Source organism: Stegostoma tigrinum, chromosome 5, assembly GCF_030684315.1.
Source record: "Stegostoma tigrinum isolate sSteTig4 chromosome 5, sSteTig4.hap1, whole genome shotgun sequence".
Lineage (NCBI taxonomy): Eukaryota > Metazoa > Chordata > Chondrichthyes > Orectolobiformes > Stegostomatidae > Stegostoma > Stegostoma tigrinum.
Window position 1 is genome coordinate 36,853,380 of NC_081358.1, and position 26,886 is coordinate 36,880,265.

General features: G+C 41.6%; 1 protein-coding gene across 1 annotated transcript in view; it reads right to left on the reverse strand.

Moving 5' to 3' along the window:
- Positions 1 to 4,070: 4,070 nt before the first annotated feature.
- LOC125451826 (angiopoietin-1-like) overlaps positions 4,071 to 26,886 on the reverse strand; it is a 198,179-nt gene continuing 175,363 nt past the window's right edge. The window contains exons 8-9 of the mRNA XM_048529454.2: positions 13,200 to 13,330; positions 4,071 to 10,460 (exon numbers count right to left, since the gene is read on the reverse strand). Coding sequence (XP_048385411.1) covers positions 10,300 to 10,460; positions 13,200 to 13,330 — 292 coding nt within the window. The 3' untranslated portion in view covers positions 4,071 to 10,299. The remainder of the gene's footprint in view (positions 10,461 to 13,199; positions 13,331 to 26,886) is intronic.

A 26,886-nucleotide genomic window follows, 5' to 3' on the forward strand; every position in this document is an offset into this window, starting at 1 on the left:
CTTCTCAATCTTTCTTCTGGAGCAATTTGAACTCTTCCTCAAATAAGAGACCACTGTATCAGTGATTTAAGATTTTCTAAATGATTCCCACACCACCCTGTCTTACTGTGAAGGGTACCCTCTGTGACCCATCTACCCTCAATGAACTTAAGGGGAGAGGCCATCCAACAAATGAGAAGCAGTAAAGCCTGCAGCTTAAATGACATCGCCACTGCAGTGTGATATGCTGGCGGCCATTGGCTCACATTATGACCCCAGCTGGAGATGTCAGAAGATGATTCAGATTTTGCTGCAGTCATCAATGGCCAACAAAAATGTTGGCAGATGATCCAAATGACTTCACAGTTTAGATAATCAAATGTTATTGTCAGACCAAAGAGCCATGTGCTTGAGAGTAGGGGTTGGAGATTACGGCAGATGAATGCACGGTTAAGGGGCTGGAGTAAGGGTCAAGGAAACGCATTTTTGTGCCACTGAGATCTCTTCTGGGGTCGAAGTCAACTGTATAAGAAGGACAGGTGGCCATAACATTTGATTCTCTAAATTGTGAAGTCTTTTGGATCATCCTCCAACATTTTTGTTGACCTTTGATGGCTGCAGCAAAATCTGAATCATCTACCGACATCTCCAGCTGGGGTCATAATGTGAGCCAACGGCTGCCAGCATATCACAGCATAGTGGCGATGTCACTTCAGCTGCAGGCTTCACTGCTTCTCATTTGTCGGATGGCCTCTCCCCTTAAGTTAATTGAGGATTGATAGATCACTGAGATCACTCATCTTCAGTCCCGGCCACAAAAGAAACATCCTCAGGGATTTCAAGAATGCAAGCATCATTGCTAACCACCAGAAGGGGCATAAATCTGATTATGGAAACTATAGGGGCATTACCTTGGTTGCCCAATGCAGGTAAGTTACTGGCCTGCATCTTCCTGAAACACCTTTGTCCTATCTCTAACGTGCTCCTCTTGAAACCCGGTGTGGAACTCAACCATCCTGGGATACCATGGGCACAAATCCTGTGGCTAGGCAGGTCCTGGAAAAATGGTAGGAACAAATTCTGGAATTGTTCCTTGTCTAGAGTCATAGTTATATAGCATTGAAACAGACCTTTTGGTCCAATTTGTCCATGCTAACCAGATAAGATAAACTCATCTAGTCCCATATGCTAGTTTTTGGCCCATATTCCTCTGAACCCTTCCTATTCATATACCCATCCAGATGCCTTTTAAATTTTGTAATTGTACCAGCCTCCATCACTTTCTCATTCCATGCACCAACCTCTGTGTGGAAAAAGTTGCCCCTAGGGTCCCTTTTAAAATTTTCCCCTCCTACCCTTAAACCTATGCCCTCTAGTTTTTGACTCCCCTATCCTAGGAAAAAGACTTTTGCCATCCTATCCATGCCCGTCATGATTTATAAACTTCTATTAGGTCACCCCAGGGAAAATAGCTCAAGCCTATCAAACCTCTCCCTCCAGCACAAACCTTCCAACCCCAGCAACATCCTTTGTAAATCTTTTCTGAACCCTTTCAATTTTAACAATATCTTTTCATATAGCAGGGAGACCAGAATTGAATTGAGTTCAGTATTCTAAAAGTACAAGAGACAATAAATAAATAAACCAAATAAATTAAATCAGTTAATATTTTTTAAACTGTAGCCATCCTCTTTCAAAAAAAAAGCACACCTGAATTAAAAGTTTGATATTGTGCACAAGTACTTCAGTTCTGTTGTAACAATCTCCCTCCCTGAGTGAATCCATGACCTTCTCTGTAAGAACAAAGCTTAGACATGAAGACCAACCATAGAATCCCTGTGGTGCAGAAATAGGCTATTCAGCTCATTGAGTCTGCACTGACTCCCTGAAGAGCATCTCACTCTATCCCCATAACCCCACATGGGGTTTTCATCATGGCTTTTTCACCATGGCTAATCCACCTAAACTGCACATTGCTGGACGCCACAGGGCATTTTTAATGTGACCACTTTGCCTACTGTGCACATCTGAAATATTTACAACTAACCACAGTAACTCCCTTAACGTAGCAAAATGTCCCAATGATGCTTCGTAGGAACACTGTTGAGCAAAATTTGATACTGAGCCATATAAGACGGTGACCGAAAAATTAACCAATCAAGTAGGTTGTAAGGATTGTCTGAAAGAGAGGGGGGAGCTTTAGGGCAGGAAGCCCATGGCTTGGGGGCTAGAAACTGTTCTGTTGTTCAGCCTCAATCAAATCTGGTATGCTCAACGGGCCAGAATTAGAGGGATGTAGTTATTTCAGACAGTTGTAGGGTTGCAGCGGATTACAGAAATGGAGAATGGTGAGGACATGTGTAGATTTGAAAGCCAAGATGAACATTTTAAAGTTGAAGCATGACCAAGAGACAGAAGTGAATGGAGGAAATTGACCGCAGAGTTTTGGGTGACCTCCAGTTTAGAGGAACTGAAAGATGAGAATCTTTAAGGTGGAATTGAAGAACCAAGAATGGGTACATCAAAAGGCTAGTACAGTGAATCAGGCTATTATTTCTTGTCCTCTGAAATGAATATGATCTGGATTAATAGAAAAGAACAAAAGTCAAGTTGTAGAATATTTCCATCAAATCTGCCATAAGCTCAACATATCATCAAGTGATTTTCAGCCGTGAAGAACATTTGAATTTTCATTGTGCAGGAAAATCTCTTTCAGTGCTGGCTGAAAGAACCTCAATGAAAGAGGCCTGTGATGTATTGGCCCAGTTTATGGAGGGAACAATTACACATCATGATTGGGCAGCATGTGACATGTCAGCTGTGGCCCAGAGGGTGGTATTCACATCCTGATAATTTGCATTCAAGAATTCAGCCTGACATCCAGGGCAACACTGCAGGAGTGCTGCGAGATCAGAAGTGCTGTTTTTTTTTTGGATACAACCATAAACTAAGGCTCCATCTTCCCTCCCTGTTGAACATGAGATCCCAGCATACATTTTTAAAGGGGCTTTCTCAGATATCCAATATTTATCTCTGACTCAATAACAGAAACAGATAAAATGGCCAGTGACTCATAGGCAACTATGAGATTTCACCGGACACAAATTGCTTTCATGATTCCTAACATTTACAAACGTAGCTATTTCACAAAGATTTCCTTTGACTGTAAAGCGCTTTGAGACATTCCAAGGTTGTATTAGGTGCTGTTTGCAAAAAAAAACCTTGCTTTTTTTTAATGGATCGTAACCTGTCATGGTTTGGCAGTGTGAGGATGATTAATGTGGGAAATCCAATGCCAGACCAGTCCAGTGTTGGGAAGATCTTGTTTCAATCCTGGGCCATTTGACACTGCGAATGTCTGAAAGAGGGAAGTGTTCTATTCCTGGTTCTCAACTCCAAATGGAAAACCAGAATTTAATTGTGAGTTGATAATTAAAACAAAATCTTAGATTGGATGTTTACTCTCACTGCATAGTAACAATTAAGTGAGAAAAATCAATCTCCACAGCAGAATGATTCAATCACACCTAATTTTATACATCTTCTCTTAGCTTTAACAAGTGCATCAGAAATGACACAATATTGCAGCACCATTTTTTTAATTGTTTATTAGAAAATCTCTCCATAATATACACATGCAGAGAATATTTGCTTTTACTTATAAAGAGCTGTCTGCAAAATCAAAACAAATAAAAGAACTCCTTCAGGCATTTTACCTACATTCCTAATTGGTGTCGATTGTAGGAATCGGTATTTGAAAAGAGAACATGATTCATGTGATTCAGCATCTCCTGTCCCTGGTAGTCACTGGACAATATTGGAATTACTGATCAATCACAGTGCTCAATATCTATCAGTATGTCTAGCAGAGACCCAGACATAAGGTGAGGAAGTCCCTAACGGCAGGGAGCTTCATGAAGCTAAGTCCTCACTAACAAACCACAATGACCTTATGTCATGTCACAAGTTACTCAGGAATACAAAAGATGTGCATTCTAATATTCTGCTTGCAGAAAGTAAAGACATTTTACATTTCTCAGTACTGCACAGATAAATATTTTTAGTATAACTTTTCAATCTGCATTAATAGTCCAAATGAGAAGCTGTTGTTGAAATAAGCCATTTACATTGGTGTCTATCAAGCAGCTGACAGAGAAGAAATAGATGGGCAGAGAGGCGGCAGATATAAACATACCCATGTGTTTTGGAAATAGCCCTTCATAGTCTCAGCCTGATTCTCCCAGAACTGTTCAGAAGGTGTTTCTCAATGCTCCAAAAAAGCTGCCAGAAACTCAACATCACCCAAAAGCAGACCTCTTGATCATTGCCCCATCCACCATATTAAACATTCACTCCCTCCATCTCTGATTCACCACCTCTAGAGGTGTGCCACCCAGGATCATGTGTTCACTTTCAGATGGAATTGTTTCCACTGCCTGATGGGAGGCTCATTGGTTTATCTCTGCTGCTTGTTTCTGCTTACACAACATACAACTCCATTGTACATCTGCAGTGTGAGACATTGCTTCAATTCTCTTAGACTCAAACAAACCAAGCCAAGTTATAATTAATAGACAAATGGCATATATGCCATAAACAAAAAGGACACAAGGAGTTGTGCATTAGAAAACTAGTAATATATCGAAGTGAATCCCCTATTAGTCATTATCAATATACCAAAAAGTGAATATAGTTTTGTGAGAAACTAGATGGATATTGACAAGAATTTACCAATTGCTTTACGGGTGTAGTTAATGCCTTCCAATGAGATTGGCTGAGCTCTTGATTGGTGTTGAGTTTTTGATCTCAACCAGACCCAGGATTCCATCTCAGTCTCCCAGCAACCCCCAGTCCTCCTCCTCTACCTGCACTATTCTCACCAGGCTGGAGTTGTGAGAGGTTCAATTGCTCCTGTAAAGGACCGTCCAAACCCAATAGGTTGCAAAAGAGACTCACAGCTCATTCTTAGAACCAGAAGACTGCATGATATGGAAGTAATCTGAAAACAATGATTGGCACCTTCCACCACCTTAGGCAGTCACTCCCTCTGTCACACAGTGGCAGCAGTATGACAACTATGTATAGAACAACTCGTCAAACCTCCTAAAATGGCACTTCCCAAGTCTGCAACTTCTACCACCTAGAAGCAGCAGATGCATGGGAACATCACCACCTACAAGTTCCCCTCCAAGCCACACACCATTTTCACTCAGAACTTTTCGATAATACCTCCTTTCCTAACAGCATTGTAGGTGCACTGGCAAGGCAGAGACTGCAGTAGTTCAAGACGCAGCTCAGTACCACCCCCTCAAGGGCAATTAGGGATGGGCATAAAATGCTAAACAATTCAACGATGACTGAATTGACATATTAATGACTGAGGTGCGAATATCTAGCATACATAAGTCAATAATCCTACATGAAAGAAGAACTACTTCAACTACATGCTACAAGGAACAGAACGGGGATCTGAATCAGTGAAGATGAACAGATTAAAAAAATTGTAAACATGCAGCAGGTCAGGCAATATAACAGTTTTCAGTTGATGATCTTTATCAGAACTGGAAAATTAGGAAAAAGGAAGGACAGATACGAAAGAACAAAAGAAGTAGAAGTCCTATGTGGTATATTACAATAACCAAATATTTTGTTACACTGCCATCTGGAAATAGAATGTATGAATAAACTTCATTAGCGAGTTTTGAGAAGATTAACTTCGTTAAATACTGGCCACCTGATGATGTATTAATCTCACTGAATGCAATGTGCAACAAAAAGATGTTGATGAGCCGGTACACAATGAGTCAGAAGGTTACATCATCTGCAGGTACACTGTGAGTCAGAAGGCTACATCATTGAAAAGAATATCGCTGAATAATATTCAGGGTGAATTCAATGAGTGAATTCAATCCTAACAAAGACGATTGGTATAATTATGAGCAAAGGTTGCAAACTTGGATGAAAGCAAAGAAATAGAAGGTCGCCACATTACCAAAAGGATGTGGATGCTTTGGAGAGGGTGCAGAGGACGTTCACCAGGATGTTTCCTGGTATGGAGGGTGCTAGCTATGAAGAGAGGTTGAGTAGATTATGATTACTTACATTAGAAAGACGGAGGTTGAAGGGGAACCTGGTTGAGGTCTACAAAATCATGAGGGGTATAGACAGGGTGGATAGCAAGAAGCTTTTTCCCAGAGTGGGGGACTCAATTACTAAGGGTCACGATTTCAGGGTGAGAGTAGAAAGGTTTAAGGGAGATATGTGCGGAAAGTTCTTTCCGCAGGGGGTGGTGGGTGCCTGGAACGCATTGCCAGCAGAGGTGGTAGAGGTGGTATGATAGCGTCATTCAAGATGTATCTAGACAGATGCATGAATGGGCAGGGAGCAGAGGGATACAAATCCTTGGAAAATAGGCGACAGGTTTAGATAGAGGATCTGAATTGGAGCAGGCTTAGAGAGCTGAAGGGCCTGTTCCTGTGCTGTAATTTTCTTTGTTCTAGAAAATAAGGATTAAGTAAATGTTTTCTCATCATGATAGACCAAATACTTCTGAGGTTGGTGTCTAGCCAAAGTTGTCCAGTAGTCCTCAGGACTACAGAGTGCTGGTTTAGCTCAGTTGGCTGGATAGTTGATTTGTGAAGCAGTATGACGCCAACAGTGTGGTTTCAATTCCCAGACTGGTTAAAGTTACCGTGAATGATTCTCCTTCTCAACCCCTTCCTTCGCCTAAAACAGCAGCAATATGTTATGGTAAGACAATGGTGTCTTGCTCCTTAACAGTGTTCTAAAATTAATGGGATTATCAACACATATTACAGAATGATTTAAGAATAAGCTTGTTCCAAGTGGTGTTTTCCATGGAAATAAACAATTCACAAGGGCAATCTAAATGTCAAATTAAAGACCCCCTCTTATCAATGTGCATTGTGTAATCATAGAAATCAATCTTAGACACCTGTTTGAGGGAGACCTAAAGAACGATAATCCCAGGCCAAACTTGTGCAAAGCTTGTAATGATGCCACATCCATGGATATGGCAGGGATTTGTAGATTGCAAGGGAGTTCCTATCCTGACTCTGCAGGGTGATCCATTAGATTTCAGCCAGATGGAGGCTATTGTAGCCAAATTCATATTCTCAGAGTCAGAAATTCAGATGTTATCTATGACAGCATAATTACAACATTTAAATGTCCCCATTTTCAGTCAAAATGCTGTGCCCGTTGGCAAGTTAGTCACTCCCTGACTGCAAACTGAAGGGGAGGGAACAATAATGCTTCAGATTGTGGTAAAGCTCCAAGTCTAAACTATATAGTTGGTCAAGCACGTTTATAGGTCTAAACCTAGTTTAGGTGTTTGGAAATTTGAAAATGTACACTTGATAAATGCGGAAGCAGAAGTTGATGTTATTAAACAAGAAAGTCAAGCATTGTACTCAGTCAGATAGCAACAGAAACTGCATGCAGAAGATGAGAGTAATAAGGCTGAAGATAAAATCCCACTGCCCATAGTAGAAATTCAGGGCAGAGATTCATAACTTACTTTCCTCAATGATATGAGTCTCTAAGTCATATTTGTTTACACCAAACCAGTAACTTCTCATCTTTCCACTTTTCAGGCCAGCCATTCGTTACGTAATTGAGAACTTTAATGAGCACACATGCTTGTGAGTTGTTTCATTAACTCTTCTGCCCGACACTAGCACAACACGTCTTTCTCTCGTTTACTGCTCAATGACTTATTTGTGATCAAATGCAAGCAGGCATTAAAGAACTAACTTTATACACTGCTCCAGCACTAAAGAGAGAGAGAAGTATAACAAAATGGCTAACTATTACAATTTACTGCAGCATGTACAAAGCCTTAGGTCACACCTGGAGGCCTGTGAGCAGATTCATTCCTTAAGAATGTATATTAACCTTGGACAGATCAATGATATACCAGAATGATGCCTGGACTCCAAGGATTAAGTGACAAAGAAAGATTGCACACACGACGTTATATTTCCTGGAATTTAAAAAAAATAAAGTTGATTTCATCAAATTTTTCAAAATATTAATGGGAGCCGAAGTGGTAGATGGGGTAAAAATATTTCTGCTGGTTGTGGAGTCTGGGCCAAAGTCATTGTCTGACAAATTGGAGCGAGACTTCTCCGGAGTAGATTTCAGAAATATTTTGACACATAGGGTGGGAGGAGTTTAAAACTCTCCCTGTGAATAATAATTGATGCAAGATCAATTGGTAATTTTGAAACAGAAATTGGTAAAAGCTGTTAAGAATTCGGGGCCAATGTATGTATATGTAATCAGGTCATACATCAAACATGATTGCAGAGGATGGGGGAACAGACTCAAAGGGCCTTCCCCTGTTCCTAAAAGGGTAGGTCTGTGTTAACCTGAAAGGCAGGTCTGATGAAATAACAAAGGAATGATGGCATAAGGCTGAAAAATGCAGTAATGAGACAAGGAAAGAAGCTGAAGGTGGGTTCAGGGGAGATGAGAATAAGAAATGGCAGAATCATCATCATGTCATAGCTGCAAAATAGAAGCAGTGGTTATGGTGTGGGATGAGAAAGCAAACTGAGGGATGATATTTAGAAACATTTCACACAAACTATAACTTACAGTTTGTTCTCTGCTTTAATACATGTGTCAGGAGATAACATGGCTATGGAGTAGAAAGAGACAGAGCGGGTGTGCGTGTGTGCACGTGTATGAGGTTGGTGATTCCTGCTTGCTGCCAATGTCTGTGATGTGTGGCTTGGGAAGGTGGAAGCAAAACCTCTCAAATCACCCAATTTTTTTTTATTCATTGGATGAGGGTGTCAGTGGAATTTATTGCCCATCCCTAATTGGCCAGAGGGCAATTAAGAGTCAAGCACATTGCTGTGGATCTGGAGTCATATGCAGTCCAGACCAGGTAAGGACAGCATTTTCCTTCCCTAAAGGACATCAGTAAACCAGAAGGGTTTTTTCTTGACAATCGATTCACAGTCATCAAATTCTGAATTCCAGGCGTTTTTTTTTAATTGAATTCGAATTCCACCATCTGACATTGCAGGATGTGAACCTGGTCCTCAGGATGTTACCTAGGTCTCTGGACTAAGAGTCCAGCAATAATACCACTAGGCTATTGCTTCCCCTTTTCTTCCCGGAGCGCTAAACAAGACATGATCAAATTCCCCTGCTTCATTCGTATTCGCCTCAGGAAGTGCACTGAATAAAGCAAAATCCTGGAATTCCAGGTTTCTGGCTGTCAAGCTGATGAGGAATGGATGGATCTCCAAGGGATGCTGCATCAGCAAATAGTTATACTGCTTCTCGGTGTTTGTTCCCAATTAGCCCTCAGCCTCTGGGCTGGAGATCTAGGGCAAACTAAGGCCCAATGTATTGCTGGACCTTGCTTGATGTAATACAATTATGTATTGATTTATCCTGCTCATTTTTAAATCTCAATGCTTTGCTCATTTATGAATGAGTCTTTCATTATCAGAATCAAGCCAGGAAACTGTGAAGAGAAAAAGCAACCCAAATATTAGCAGTCACATTGAAAACCATAGATTGATCACACAGTGCCTGCAGATTTTCTTATTTCGATGTGTTAAATTAATTGGCGTCATATAAAATGTTTCCCTTCTCCTTTCTGGGGTAAACCTAGTTCGAATCATATTTTGAACCACTGTGATGTACTGCAGCCTGATTTTATCATGAATAGGTTGTGCGCAGAGCTAATAGATGTCATGACTGGTCCCACAGGTTTTGCACTCTGGCTTTGAGTTTGCTTTTCATTATTATACAGCAATTAGCCATTTCATGAAAGTGCTGGTGGATCCATCTCTGCCTCCTCCTTGACCAGCCCCTCCCAGTTCCCACCCCTCATTCCCCATTAGTTTTCTTCCCTTTCATATGGAACTTCCAAAAAGGAACCTTTTACTGCTCCTAGGCAAGAGGGGCCTATCCCTCAAAGATCCGTCAATTGTGAAAGATATTGGGAGGTAAAATCACAGCAATAAAGGTACTAATATTTGGCAGTTTTGCATCAATTCGAACATGAAAAGTTTTTTTTTCTTTCTCTTCTTCTTCCCCTTACTAGTTCCAAACTGCCAAACTGCTGCAACGGCAAATAAACAGATGTTTAAAAAAAATCAGTAAGGGTCAATATGAGCATGGGCATGCTGGGTAAAGGAGCGAATGCAGCGAGTCAAAGTTCTTTCACTAATTCTTGATGCTGGAGAGAGAGGAAGGTTCTGGAGGAAGGTGGCTCCTGGAATTGTCCTGATCTAGTTTCAGGTTAGTACTGGGGTTTGGCTCGAGCCGTTTGGTTCAAAAACCCGAAGGCCGTATCATCATGGTGACCGTGCGTAAGGAATAACTCGGGCCTTTGAAGTAATGCCATTTAATGCCATTCAGCTTGCCCAGCTTCTGTCCTGCCGAGTAATAAATCCCATTGAGATTGGAGGGTCCGCAAGCATCAAACCACCAGCCTGCAAGAGCACAGATTAGAGAGGTTAACAGATCAGCCTGTTAGGTTAGCTGCACATAACAGTCATACATTCACAGAGTACAGGAGGAAACCACTGAGGCCATCACACTTGTATTAGCTCCGTTCAAACAGACTCACTCCACTGCTCTTTCCCATATCCCTTTCTCCTCCATTTCCCTTTTGTAATATTCTTGTGGAATACGCTCCACCACCATTCCAGTTTACACCAACTCAGTCTGTTAAAATAACATTTCATCTTGCCCTCTGGTCCTTTGTAATTTTTCTTAAATCAATGTCTCTCCACTTGTACTGACCCTCTTGCTACTGGAAGCTTTTTCTCACTACTTATTTTGGTAAAACCAGTTTATAATTTTAAGTTTACTTAGATTCTCCCCGCCTACGATTTTTTTTCTAGTCTAATGAGAACAGCCCCAACCTCTCCAGTTCTCCACATAACTGAATTCCCTCATTCCTGACACCATTCCAATCAACCACCCTGCATCCTTTCTTGCTTTGACATTCTTCCTAAAAAGATTTTCCCATAATTGAACACAATGCTACAGACAAGATCTTCTAGAGATTTGTAAACAGGTTGGAATAACATGTTTGATTTTACAGTAGTGTTTTCTAAAATCAAGGGTCTCAAATGCTTTTGAACAACTTTATCCTCCTGCCCTGCCTCTTCAGGGTTTTGAGATTGGAAATCTTATTTGTCATTCTCTGTGTATTTGCACACATGCAGTCCCAGCTTGAGTTATTGCACCTTCTATATCTGCCCTAGTATATCCCACCATCTCCTTGAGTTGGACTATTATTTGTTCTAACAGTGTCTGTCTCTCCAGGAACTTTATTTGACACCTTTCAGTCAAACTTTTATCAGGGTTTGGGAAAGCCTGACCCACACACTTTCACAGATTGAACAACTCACAAGTGATAACAAAGTGTGGAGCTGGATGAACACAGCAGGCCAAGCAGCTTCTCAGGAGCACAAAAGCTGACGTTTCGGGCCTAGACCCTTCATCACACGTGATTCAGGTTTATCAGAGTAGGGATTATTGTCTATTTCACTCAATAGACTGGACTCGCAGTGTATTACGTGGGCTGTGATGGAGCTGCGTGAGGAAAACAGCTGCTGGAGTGGGTCAGTTAGAAGGTCCACCTCAGTTCTCCCAAAACAACAACCCAACTACTGACATCAATTTAATTAAACTTCATCCCCCAACCTCCAAACCTCATGGGGACTCGTACCACCTCTCATTCCCTGATACCACTGACACCCTGTGTCCTTTCACACTCTATCATACCAGATATGGCACCAATGCTAGTCACGCTCTCAAGCATGCCTCCTAATGCATTTTGCATGGCCACTCAGCCTCTTTACACGATATACAGTTCACAAGATCCAGGCGGTAGCAATAGGAATTGTTTCAAAATAATTGGAAACCCATTAAACCCCCAGCAATTTAAAGCAAAAGCCTAAATTTGAACACCGTATGTTTGATTCTGGACCAATAACCCTAAGGCATTACGAAGTTGTAATCTTCTAAATGTATATTAGGTTTGTAAACAAACAAGAAAGACAAATATCAAAGACACAAATGTTATAATAGGCTCATAAAAGTTTCAATCGTTCTTAGATGAAAACAAACAGAGGCTGGATTGATAATTTGGAAATTGAGGCAAGCATTCATCACGCAACAGCTGTCATAACAAAAGCTTCTAGCTTCACTGACCATTTTCCTTGGTCACACACACCACTGCCCTGCCTCTATCGTCAGTGACACATCAGCCTAACTCCCAGTACTGAGGTTTAGTCAACACTCCCATAATGAAATAATCTGATTCTCCTTGAGTGGCTCGTTCTGCCACTGTCCTCTGCAGAGCTCTCTGTTTTCATATGGGTATGGAAGAACGGCTGTGGTCATGTTACTAAGAATCTAGAGAATGCGAATTCAGATCGGACCATGGCGAATTTCAGAATTAGGATTCAGTTTAAGAAATTCTTAATAAATATTGCTCTCATTATGACTAAGAAGCTTTCAGGTTGTAAAAATGCAAAGGGTTCATTAATGCCAATTAGGGAAGGAAACTTGCTGTGGCCGCTGGGCTTGGCCTGTATGTGAGTCCAGGCCAACAAGAGCACATTTCTGTCTCTTTATTCTGAACTCTCGATATCAGGGGAGATTGTTTCTTTCTATCTACCCAATCAAATCCTTTAATTATTTTAGACAGTTCATTTCGACCATGCCTCAATATTTTACATTCAAAACAGTACTCCAGTTAAGTCTACTTAACTTATTTAAGCCTGTACATCTTATTAAAGTCCAGTGAGTGTAATTTACATCAACCCAGTCTTGCAACATATACAAGCTCAGTCAATGCAAGTTATACAAGACCAGTCTGTGTACACAAGCCTAGGCTGTGTAACTTATTCAAGCCCAATCTGTGTATTTCTACAAAACTAGTCTGTGTAAATTATACAAGCCCAATCTGTATAATTTATACAAGCTCAGTCTGAGTAATTTATGCAAGTCTGATTTGTGCACTTCTACACATGTTGAGGCCTGACATTGAACAGCACCCACAGTGATGCTAGCTGTAGCAGTTTTTTCTTAATCACGCATCAGTTCAACCCTTAAAACTCTGCTTAATGTCAAAGTCATTGAGGCAGATACAGGGATTTACACAAAAGAATCGCAATTACCTCCGCATGAGGTATGGCTGACATGAAGCTGCTTACCTCCTGTTAACATCTGCGCACACTTGCAGATGCACTTATCATGATCCATGTCTTTGGTGCTGAAATCTGCTCCATGTAAAAGCAAACTGCTCTGCCTGCCTGCTGTGCCACTGTATCCTTTCAGGAAGAGCCTAGAAGGAACCAGAATTAGCGGAAGCTGAATTCCATGACTGTCAGTAAACCACATCAAATATGCAACACAGTGTACTGTCAACGTGCTGAACAAGCAAATCAGATGGTGGAGAAAGAGGAAAAAAAGAGTAAACAGGGAATAGGAAAGAAGAACTTGCATTTGTATAGCACCTTTTACAGCCTCAGGACATCCCAAACTGTTTTAAGTTGATTAAGCATTTTTGAAGCAATAGTCACTATGTAGTTTGGGGAACACTGCAGCCAAATTGCACACAGCAAGATCACACAAACAACAATGTAATAATGACCAGATAATCCACATTAAGGAAGTTGGTTGAAGGATAAATTTCAGTCAGGACTTTGAAGGAAAGTGTCCCTGCTCCTTTTCAATGCACTGCTGTGGGATGTTTGTATCTATCCGAAAGGAGACAACGGGTCAGTGTACTGTCCCATCTGATGGTGCAGCACTGCCCTAACACTGCACTGGGGCTGTCAGCCTGTACTTTGATTTTCGAATTGGTAAGAGTGACATCCACTGTGCTTAGCCTGACACAGAAATTAAAAGAATAAGATGAAGCTTTTTCTGTATTCTTGCCTGTTCTCATACTGTTTCTGATGGGTGTTGTTTTCATTTTACAATAGAACAACAGAACTCGGTCCATTGCAACAGCTCCTGTTCCCCTTCCACAATTAACCAGAAGGAAGTTCAGTGTAAGAGACTCACGTAAGAGAGAAAGTTAGTGTGCCAACTCAAAAACATTTCCTCCTGAATGATAGTTGGCATATGAATTATTTTTTTCAGTGCCTTTCAGGAATCAAAAAGCCAAACAAAATAATAGTCTTGCGTAAACAATGAAAAATTAGGGTGGGGAGAGTTTGAGATGTTATTTGGGATGTATCGTGTTTAACCCGAGCACACAAAACCATAACAGCTATTTTTTTATTATAAAGCCAAGCACTAATTATCTCTCAATATCATTACAGTTAACATCATACAAAATTGTTGACAAGTTTTCATTCCCACTTTGGAATAGTTCCATTTCTATTTTTCTCTCGTACCACTAGCACTAGCTACTCTATAATTAGTCATAGTTGTTCATTATGGTGAAGAGCAGAATAACAGAAGCACAACATGCTGTTCCAATGAAAGATCATTAACCTGAAATATTAATTCTGTTTCCCTCTCTAGGCCTGCTGAAAACTTCACCACTGTTTGTGCTTAATTTGCATTTACAACATGTGCAGTATTTTGATTTTGTAGGGGAATGACAGGTTCACCTAAACATATGTCTCATCAAGTACAGGCCATATTCTGCATTGAAGATGTTACACAATTCCATCCCTCCCTTCTGCCACTTTCCACATTCATTCGCAGGATGTGCTCATTGCTGACAAGGCTGGCATTTATTGCCCATCCCTGATTGCCCAGGAGAAGGTAGCAGTGAGCCAGCTTCTTGAACCACTGCCCCTCCAGTTGGTGATTTCTTGCAGTAATTTTGATACAACTGCACAGTCACCAGAGGACGCTGCAGAGTCAATCACGTACAGTGATGTTGTGATCACACTGAACTAACAATCTAGGGAACACAGCTCAAATCCTGTCATGACATCTATCACCTAATGAGGAGAGAGAAGCTGAGGGGACTGGAAAGGAATTCTAGAGGTTAGGGTCTAGGCAGCTGAAGGCATGAATGGAGGAATGATACTTAGATGATGCATAAGAGGCCAGACTGGAAGACTGCCAACACCTCGGAGAGCTGTAGGACTGGAAGAGATTATAGAGAAGGGCCAAGGTCAGGGAGGGATTTGAAAACACAGAAATTTAAAAATTTCCTCCATGTGTGTGCTTATTCAAAAGTAACATTGGGATATAATGTAAGTGAATGAGCGCATAAGTGACCAGGACTTGGTGCTTGTTGTCTCATAATGAGCAGTTTGCCTGGTGAAACCTGATGAATTTTCAACTATTCCACTTCAGTTTTCACAGAAAACCAGAAATCTGATGGCTACATAAAAGGGATCTTATTAAAATAGCCAGAACACATCCTGCTGTCTGTAATTGAGGCTGGTGATAATGGAATACTTGGTTTATGGCCTGCACATTTTCCACTGTGTACCAAACACGATGAAGTTGACAGAGTTTGCCTGAATTACTTGTAAAACTAGTGTTCACTACAGGTCCCAGTGCTCAGTTAGTTAAAACAACCTGGGAACGAAAGGCAAAGCTGACAGTGATTGATCACAGTGGGAGGCAGCTAGGGTTTGGATTGAACCTTGTTCCGTTTAATACATTTTGTCAGCTGCAACGTGACTCTTAGCGCATTGCACATCAGCTGCCTATTCAGATGTTGTACCTTGACTACTAGAAGTATAGAATCTTTCATTGTGAATGAAAACCCTTCACTCTGAATCACCAGCACAGTCACCAGTCGGCTGTGTTGCCTGAACAAAGATGAAAAATAGAGATGAGGACGAACAGAGACATCGTCTGCTGAGTGAGTGCTGCTCTGGCAGAAGTGCTGGCTCTCAAGTGAAATATTAAACCAAAATACTATTTATTACTTTGGTAGATGATTGTTCAGAACAGCAAAGGAAGTTTTTTCAGTGTCCTAGCCTATATTTACACTATAACAAACTTCATTAAATAAAAACGTTGCCTGGTTGTTAACCCATTGTTGTTTACAGGACCTTGCTGTGTGCAAACTCATGCTGAGTTTGCTGCATTACTGCAGTGACTGTACTGAGGTTGTGCTAAGAAATTCAATTCTCTTTTTGATTTAACCAGAGATTAAGAAGCAGGAAAAAGATGAACCACGTGTACGGTGCATCAAGCAAGCTATGCTTTCATGTACTGGACTGAAGCTAATTCATAGCCATTATACTTATTGACCAGCATATCATCCACATATGCTTGTGGACATACTGTTCATTTGAAGTGCATTCCACACTAGCCACTGATTATAACCAACTGACACACCAGTGACAATAAAGAGAAAATGATTGAGGAATTTAAGAAAATTCAATATGAAAGTTTTGGTTTAAATCTTGGCAAAGGACAGGAATTCCAGGGAAGACAGCTTCCTGCTGCTGAGGTAAGGACAGCGCACAATATCGACAAACATTGAAGCATACAGAGAGGCCAGTTTCTTGGAAAAACAAAGAGTTGAAAGAGAGAACACTTACTCTCAAATGAAAGGCCTTTGGGGGGTAGAGTTTTACAAACGGCTGCTTTTGAAGTCGGAAAGGGAGTAGCACCAATCATCATGCCAGAGTTGAACCAGGACAAGGTTAAGGAGGAAGACGAGGGGGAGGATTGAGGAGACTGTGTGGTTTAAAGTGTCAGTGTGGGCATGAATGGAATGAATGAGGGACTTTCTAGAGAGTATGAACATTTTGCAACCACATTAAAAAATAAATCAACATGTTTTCACAGGCTGTATAGGGCTTGTTCCACACACTAAACCAAAGTAGACCCACTTAAAGTTCAGAAAACTGGCTGGAAATTATTACATGTAGTGGGGCACAAGGATAATCTCGTGCCAGTCACACATATTAACTGAGCTAGTTAACTCAAAATTCCACAATAAAAATCAGTGTGATCTTTGCACCAATAAAACCTAGAGGAGAGATGTAACACAGAGCAGCACAGGATAACTTTCATTTCCTTAGACCAAGGGAAGAAAAGAACATACAAGAAACTTTAGTATAAGAGCCAATGATAATTAAGAACTGACAACCAACTTCTGTAATCATTAATCATTTAGTAAGACTGAAATAAGGAATGTATGTTTCTCCATAACTTCATACAAACTTGGGACATCGATACTTGTATTTTCAGCTAATTAAGTTTTTCTTCTGTAGTCACTGTTGTACAGGAAACATGGCAACTTTTATAGTAAGATTCCAAAAAACAGCAACAATATACATTTATTTAGCACCTTTAAGATGATGAAGCATTCCATTCTCAGGAGGGACTATAAAACAAAATTTGACACCACCCACATAAGGATAGGTGATCAAAACTTGGTCAAAGATGTAGGTTTTAAGCAAAATCTTCAAGGAGGAAAGGCAGGCAGGGGGATGGAAAGATTTAGAGTCAAATGCTAGAGCTTCCAGTCCACCAGGAATGGTCACCAATCGTGGCGTGGATAAAATTTGGGATGCTCAGAGTTGAGGAGTGCAGAGATCTTGGAGGCTTGTGGGGTCAGACAAGATCATGTGGAGGGGGAAGACCATGAAGGTATTTGAAAATGAGGATGAAGTTTGTGGTGACTGATGTAGATCAGTAATCACAGGGTGATAAATGAGCAGCACTTGGTGCAAGTTTGGGCCCAGACAGTGAATTTGACTGGCCCGAGGGGGTAGAATGTGTGAAGCTGGCCTGCAGACTGTTGGAATAGTCAAGGCCAGAGTTAGGACAGGCAAGGATGTGGGTTTCAGCAGCAGGTTAGCTGAGGTAAATGCTGAGGGAGATGTTTTGGAGGTATGCTTGTCAAACCTCCAGAAAGGCTGGGAGATGAGTGGATTCATCCTCAAAGTCATGGTGACACTTTACCAAAAGGTTATTATACTTGAAGGCAGCATCCCCGTGCAGCCACAGGACTATGACATACAATGATCATGTTGTGAAGGTGCATGTATACAGCACTGCCTGGCATCATGAACTGGTGCTGAGCTTGGCACTGAGTGAACATAAAGTTTTTTTTTTAATTGATTCATGGGATGTGACCTTCACTAGCTGGGCCAACATTTATTGCCCATCCCTTTTTGCCCAGAGTCAATCAAATTGCTGTGGGCCACGTGTAGGCTGGACCAAGTAAGGGTGGCAGTTTGTTCCCCTAAATAGCATGGGTGAACCAGGTGACTTTTTCCAACAATCGACAATGGATTCATGATCATCATTCGCTGTTTAATTTTTAATGAATTCAAATTCCACCATCTGCCATAGCAGGATTGGAATCCTGGTTCCCAGATATGAGCTGCATTTCTGGATTAATAGCCTAGTGATAATATCCTAAGCCATCACCTCCGCAGTCACGAAAGAAAGTTAGAGAACTAGGAAGTTAGAAATCGAGAGGCTAAACCCTGATGTCAAAAGTGTCCTGTTTAGAACCCTGACCTTAGCTGTATACTGTAGAGATTGTGGTTAATTTGCAGAATAAATAATTTGAATGGAATGAAATCTAGTATGTTATTTCCTTTTAGTGCATTCTTCATTATACTTCACATTACACACATTGGCGGAATGGACACTATGGGCACTCCTTTCACCTGCAATGAGATGAAAAGAAAATGGTAGCTTCACTGCGCACAAATTTGGGAATATCAAGTTAAAAGTCAATTCATAACATCAGCATTTTCCGAGTCAACAGTCTCATAGTAATTGCTGCACTCTGAGTTGGTAATCCTGAATGGAGGTGGAAAGCGACATGCTTAGGGATGGCCCAACTGAGTGGTCCAGACTTCATCTTAAGAGTTTAATATGGCATCACGGTTGAATATGGAGCTTTGCAGTAGGGCTGGGGGTTGTCAGTGACTAGGGAATAGAGTTTATGGTGACAGCTGAACACAACAGTTTCAGCTTTCCCAAAATCTAGCTGAGGGAAATGCAAAAATGCCCAACTCATCTGTTTCTAGTGATGTTAATTGAGCGATAAATATCGGCCAGGGACAACTTCTTCAAATAACATCATGGGATCTTTAACAATCTACCTGAAAGGAAAACAACTTTCCTTCATTTAATATCTTGCCCAAAAGACGACGGAGTATCCTCCCACGACAACATTGGCAGTGATAACCCAGATTGTGTGCTCAAGACTCTGGAATAGGACTTGGACCATCTGAATCCAAACATGAATGTTACCACCGAACAAACAGTGAAAAACTGAGGGAGGAAGGTAGCCTATTATTTAGTAAGGCCCTGATTAAAAGCTGTGAAGACTGAGATTGTTCCAAAGTTGAATCATCAAAAAGTAAATATTGATGCTGTAAATTTCTAATGCCTCAGTAACACAAGGAAATAATCCAATAGTGGTAAGATGTTTCCCAGGACTGATGATTGTGGCATTTCCCTCCTTTGTGATACTGCAATCTAATGTTCAATATTGACTCTACACTGTGTTTGTTGTATTTACTATAGTTGTAAATCACCCAGCTCTAAATAACAGACAGAATGTGGGAAAAACAAGAAAAGGATAGACTAGACTAAAGTAATACTGTTGATATTAGTAAAAATGGCCTATGTCATTTCATACATGCTCATGTGATGATAAATCAGTTTGCGATTAGAAATAAACTAGCACTTTAATTCAAACAAATATTCCAAACCTATATGACCCTCGCTGATCATAAGGCACAGAGCCAGTCATTTATCAAACTATATCAGCGTTTCCCAGAATTAGCAGTTTCTCTCCTGGGTGAGGTCAGAGGCGGAGGAGTAATTCATTGCAAAGGTATTGCAGACAAATGGAAGCATTTGCTATTCTATTACATTTACCAAAGATTAATCCGTAATCCACAGTTTTACAGTTCTACGATAGAATCTCTACATGAATTCAAACCCTGCCTCATCCAAGCCTGTTTCTGTTTTCTGCCCATTTTTCTCAGCACTCCTAAACGCCCTAAAAATGTTAACAGTTTACTGTGTGTGACTTTACCTGCACTCTCCTGGAATTTAACTCAAGAGTCTGGTTATATTTGACTACACAGGCATCTCAGCTCATCATAGTCAGTCCCCACTCTATACCGAAGTGAACATCTGAGGAGGACAAGATAGCTGAATAATGAATTGGATGATCAGGAATGCTGATTGATCTTCCTTGTTTCTTACACATTAATGCTGGGGAGACTGAGTAACTCCTTTGTTTAAGTTGATAGGCTCCTGACCTCTGGATGCTGGTTCCTGGGACCAGGATGTGAATTCAAAGCTCAGACCGATCACTGATACAGAACAGTGGAGCGGAGGAACAGGAATTCAGTGTTAAACACGGATGGTGTCAGAAATTAGGGTCCTCTTTAAAGGTGAATTATTTTGATGTTTCATAGTTAGCATTCCCAGTGCATAGCGTTAAATAGCCTTCTGCAAATAGGAAAACAAAGGTAGAGGTATAAGAATCACTGAGGTCATATTGCTCTATCGAGTTGATGTCAAAGATTTGTCAGGTGCCACACTGCCCTCAAATCAACCCAGTGCCCAGAGAATTAGGACTTGCAGCTTTAGAAGGAAAGGCAACTACCGTCAAATGGAGACTAGGAAGGGGATAACAGCTGTCCTGACATCATACGCAACTGCCCATGGTCATTGTTCAAACGTGCCTGCATGGGTTTCTGCTGGGTGCTCCAGTTTCCTCCCACAGGCGAAAGACGTGCTAATTAGATATATTGGCCATGGGAAATTGCACAATAATGCTCAGGGATGTGCAGGGTAGTCGGATTAGCCAGGGGAAATGCAGGGTTACAGAGATAGGATAGAGGGGTAGGTCTGGTTGGGATTCTCTTCAGATGGTCAGCATGGATTTGATGGGCTGAATGCCTGCTCCACAATGTAAGGATTCCATTCTGTTTTATTCTATTCTGTTCTATGACAGGGTTCAGACAGGTGACATAGCATAGACTGCCAGTCCTCATTATGAGGTACATGAACATGACTTGGTGGATGGATAGATAGATAGATAGAGAGAGAGAGAGAGAGAGAGAAAGAGAGGGATCGGGGTAGGGGATTCAGGTGGACAAACCATCACCTTCCTGGAGAGAAGACTGGGAGTTTAACGGAAGAGCATCAAGGACCCAAGGGCTGTGAAACATCAATGATGAATACCCCACCCCATCACTTCATACTGTTGGGATGCACCGCTTCTGCTTCTCTATTCTATAGAGAGGCTTTGGGATCAGGAAAGTGTCCTCATCTGTGACTGGCTATATAGTTCTTTTCTTTATCTAATTAAAACATGCATCATAGATCACTGCTTTGTGGAGCATCTACGCTCGGTTCATGACAAACGACAACACCTCCCAGTCCTTGGATGACATGTCCATCCTGAGCGTCCTCCAGTGCCACAACGATAGCACCCAAAGGCTGGAGGAACAGCACCTCATATTCTGCTTGGGAACCCTGCAGCCCAATGGTCTCAATGTTGACTTTACAAGCTTCAAAATCTCCCCATCCCCAAACTCATCCGAGGACCAACCATCTCATCCCTGCCTCCTTGACCTGTCCATCTTTTCTCCCACCTATCCGCTCCTCCCACTTCACTGACCAACCCCCATCCCAACTCCCTACCTACGCTCACCTTTACCAACTTCATCCCCGCCTCCTTGACCTGTCCATCTTTTCTCTACCTATCTGTTCCACTATCCACCTTCTATCATCAACCCACACTTCTCTATTTATTTCAGAGCCCCCTTCCCCTCCCATATTTCTGAAGAAGGGTCTACACTCGAAAGGTCAGTTTTCCTGCTCCTCTGATGCTGCCTGGCCTGCTATGTTCATCCAGCTCTACACCTTGTTATCTCAGACTCCAGCATCGGCAGTTCCTACTACCTCTGTATCATACCAAAACTGCTGATTCTTAACAAACTTGATAACTTATCTGAAAATTGTTTAGAAGTGGTCAACTTCAAGAGGAAACCCAAGCAGACAATGACCACAGGCATTTACTCCTGACATCAGGAGAGCTGTTGTCACTTTGCTTGCCTTCATTTGAAGGTAGTTTTCCTTCCTTCTAAGTAAGTGAGAGTGGAGCAGCAAAGAAATCTTGTGAAGGGTGTGGCAGAAGGTGAGGGCTCAGTTATATGCAGAGGGTAAACAGCAGGCAAACAACAACCCAATATTCCTAACTGGACCAGAATGGTGGATTACTGAGAGGTAAAAGTGTCAAACTAGAAATATTACCACCTAGAAAATGAACAATCTGCTTTCAAGTGGATTGATACTTTTAGACCTTCACCTTTTTTTATTCCATTAACTTTCAGCTGCAGCTAAATTATTTGAGAAGTACTTTTCAATGAATGGTTGGTTTTTAATGATGGGTGCTTGGGAGTCCTGAGTAAGTGTGGGATTTGCTACACATTGTATTAGAGAGAGGGATGTGACTGGATCCAGACAGGGAGCAAGGAGAGCATATGAGTGAAGATGAGAAGAGAAGAGACGAGACGAGACGAGAAGAGGAAAATAGGGGAGGAGAGGTGTGGACAGGATGAATTGTGGGGATGAAAGGAGGGGAGTGGAACATTTTTGATGCAGAGAAGGGGAGGGGCTGGGGTTTAGATAGATGTTTTCCTCACATGGAAAAGGAGTGTGAAAAAGCTACCCTAAAATTAGAGAAGAAAGCTGCAGGTACAAGGTGCCACTTTCCTGCAATAGCTTTGGTCAAGTGTCAAGTGTTGACTGGCTGATCTTCCTTTGGGAAGCGAATGGAAAAAGCCCCAAGAAATTGTTATTCTGAAGCTGCCCTCATGTGTCTCTCTGCTCCCGCAACTGTGTACAATGCACGACACAAGGTATCAGATGAAAAGGAAGAGCGAGGAGGCAACTGCAAAATTAGATTTTTTTAAAAAATCTGATACAGCTTTTCTTACACTGTCTTTTGCTGCCTCTACCATCCCTACAGGCAGTAAGTTCTATATTCCCACTGCCCTCTGGGTGAACAAAATATTCTCACATCCCCTCTAAACCTCCTATCTCGTACCTTAAATCTATATCCCCAGTCACTGATTCCGTCCACCAAGGAGAAATGGTTCTCCCTATCTACCCTGTCTACACCTCTTAATTTTACACATTTTATACATTTGTCTCCTCTACTTCCGTTAATAAAGGAAAATGTCCCAAGTGACTTCTTAAACACTTTATCCACCTGTCCCACTGTCTTAAGGGACCAGTGGGTACACACACACACTGCGGGCAACTGTCTGTGTGGAGTTTGCACTTCCTCCCTGTGTCTTTGTGGGTTTCCTCCCACAGTCCAAAGATGTGCAAGTGGATTAGCTATACAAAAATGTCCCGTAGTGTCCAAGTCCAGGACATTGGGAGGCGATGGCCTAGTGGTATTATCGTTGGACCATTAATCCAGAAACCCAGATAATGTTCTGGGGACCTGGGTTCGAATCCCACCACGGCAGATGGTGGAATTTGAATTCAATGAAATATCTAGAATTAAGAATCTAATGATGACCTTGAATCCATTGCCGATTATTGGGAAAAACACATCTGGTTCACTAATGTCCTTTAGGGAAGGAAAATGCCATCCTTACCTGGTCTGGCCTACATGTGGCTCCAGATGTACAGGTATGTGGCTGATTCTTTACTGCCGTCTCGGGCAATTAGGGATGGACTGTAAATGCAGCCTAGCCAGCAACACCCTCATCCCGTGAATAAATCAAAAAGAAATCAGGTCCCTCTGATCCTTGGTGCTTCCCAACGTCCTACTGATCCCTATATATTCCTTTGTTTTGTTTGTCCTGTCCAAGTGAAACACCTCACATTTACATGGACTGAATTCTATTCGACACTGATTTGGCCCATCTGACCAGCCTGTCTACATCCTCCTGCAACCTAAGGCTTGCCTCCTCACTATTTCCTACAACACTAATTTTTATATCACCTGTGAACTTACTGATCAAGCCTTCTACAGTCAAATCTAAATCAGTTATACATGCCACAAACAGCAAGGGCCCTCAACAGCGACACCTGTGGGTCCTCACTAGATACAGACTTCCATTTCCAAGAACAACCCTCAACCATCCCCTCAGCTTCTTGCCACTCAGCCAATTCTGGGTCCAATTAGACAAAATTCCTTGGATCCCATGAGCTCTTAACTACAATATCAGTCTCCGATGCAGGACCTTATCAAAAGCTTTGCTGAAGTGAGAGTAGAGTATGTCAAATGCATTGTCCTCACCTACAAACTTCTTCAAAAAATACAATCAACTTGGTCAGAAATAACCTCCCCTTTACAAAACCACGCTGACTGTTTGAGATTAATCCCTGCTTCTCCAAATGCAGATTAATTCTGTCCGTTGCTTCCAACGGTTTCCCCACCACTGAGTTTAGCCTGTAGTTTCTTAGTTTGTCCCTTGTTCTCTTCCTGAATAATGGCACACAATACATTATTAGACAATCCAAACATATCTCAACTGTCTCAGCGCCAATGTGTATGATGAAGAGTCATGCGCAATCAATTGGTTTATTGAGGGTGATGGGCCTCTATGTGAAAGTTACTACTACTGAGGACAATGTGGGACACGGCTGGTGTCATCCTGACAAAGCCACATTACCTTTTATATGACTTTTCTGCATTTTTAAACAGTACTGGCCATGAGGAGGAAAGGCTATTGGTCACTTTTATTTCTATTTTCCTGTGTTTTCTTTATGAGATACAAATAGAAGAGCAAGCACACAAAACCAAACATGTTGCTTTCTACTGAAGAATTTGAGGCTTCTAAACATCTGGGTGACGGAGTCAGGCTGAAATCATTCCTTTGTTTCCTCAGAACTTCTTATCCATTTACTCCCTGCAAAAAGTCTCTTGCCCTCAATCTTTTAAAAACTTATTGAGACATTAATTACAAAATAAACCCACTACAGTAAGTTAAAGCTCAAAATTTAACAATTTTATCAAGATGATAATTGTTAAGACAATTTCAATGCATTTGAACCAGAAAGGGAACTATTTGAATTGCTCAATCTCACTCCAACAAGTAGTGAATTCTTCTTCGTGATTTTAAATAACACAAACTTTAAAATTTTAAATATTTTATTTCCTTTTCCTTTTTATTTTCTGGTGGCATTTGCATCTCAATTAAACCACAACTTACCAGAATGAAATGGCCTGTTCCAAATGGATTCTCTTCCACAGAGAAATCCAAGCCCTCAGAAACCCGGATGTGTATCAGAGGTGGGCACCTGGTGACTGTGCCCTGTGCCCAGACCTTGCAGGAAGTGCTTGATACTTTGCCCTTGAGAGCAATAGGACTTGAAGTCAATGTGAATGATTAGTTATGACGTATGTTCACCCAGCGGAGGGAAGACAGCACAAGGCTGCAGGCTGGCTGTCACCCTGGTGCAGGCTGGAGCAACGGCAGCACTCCAGAGGGAGGAGTGAGGAAAGGAGGATCAATGCCTGAGGAAGGGCGGGATACGGTCCATCCGTGGCTTTTTATTTATTTATTCATGGGGTGAGAGCATCGCTAGCTAGGCCAGCATGTACTGCCCATCCCTAATTGTTAGGAGTCAACCACATTGCTGTGGGTCTGCAGTCACACGTAGGCCAGACCAGGTAAGGATGGCAGCTGGCTTCCTTAACAGACATTAGTGAACCCGATGAGTTTTGTTCTTGATAATCAAGAATGAATTCATGGTCATCATTAGACTCTTAATTCTAGATTTGTACTGAATTCAAATTCCAGCATTTGCTGTGGGGGGATGCAAATCTGGGTCCCCAGAAAATTACTTTAATCCAGAGATTAAAAGTCCAGTGATAGTACCATGAGACCATCACCTCCCCTGCAAGGTGGAAAGATGGACATGGGAGGATGCATCTGTCATTCATCCAGACTTGATGGCTGGGGATTTTGCACCAGAGCTGGGTGTCCAGGTCATGGTCAGTGCCAACAAAAGTTACATCTGGGCATTTGAACGGTGGCATTGAGCATCAGAGGGGATAAGCACCAGTCAGCGGGAAGAGTTGATTATTGTGAGGAGGAAGTTCCTGAATGAAGGTCTCATGCTGTGGGAGGGTTGGGGGAAATGAGGACTCATGGCGAGTGAGGCTGCGGGTCACCTCAGGAGCGGGAGGGTCAAGCTCAGGACAGACATTGGCATGTGGATAGTTAGTGGTTCAGTAAGGGGTGGCAGGATGGAATGAGAAAATCAAAATAAACTGGGATGGGGTCGGTGGAAACATGGAGCAGTTCAATGCAAACAGGTGACAGAAATTGCAAGTTGGGTAAAGATAATGAGATGGAACTGGAGGATAACAGGGGAGGAAGAAAGGTGTCCAAAAAGGAAGCGATCTTTGTAGATCAACAGTGTTGCAGTTAGCCAAGGGGAGGATGACTAATCAATGGGAGCCAGTTCATCCCTACTCACCCAGGCGCTCAAAAGGCTCTCCTGTCTAAAACCATAACAAAACAGGGAAACTCATCCGGTATCAAGTCATAGCAATTCATGTTTGCCTAGGTATTGAGCATGTTTTAGAATGTATACATTTTATTAAAAAATGATAACATAGTTAAAAACAATCTTTGCAATAGTATTCAGTGGTTCTTGCTATTTTAAAAACTCCATGTTGCAAACTGGCTGATGCAAGACATGAAATTATATCACTGATCCTCACTGTCATTGGGTCAAAACTCTGGAATTCCATTCCTAACGGCACTGTGAAGCTAAATTGCATAGAAGACAGCAGTTCAAGATAGTGGTTCACCGTTCTCAAGAATAATTAGGGATGAGCAACAAATGTTTATCTTGACACCAACATTTATGGTGATGCTAAATTAGGATTTTAGTGTATGTTTATTGATGTAAATAGGCCTCTTGCCACTCACTGTTAAGTATCTC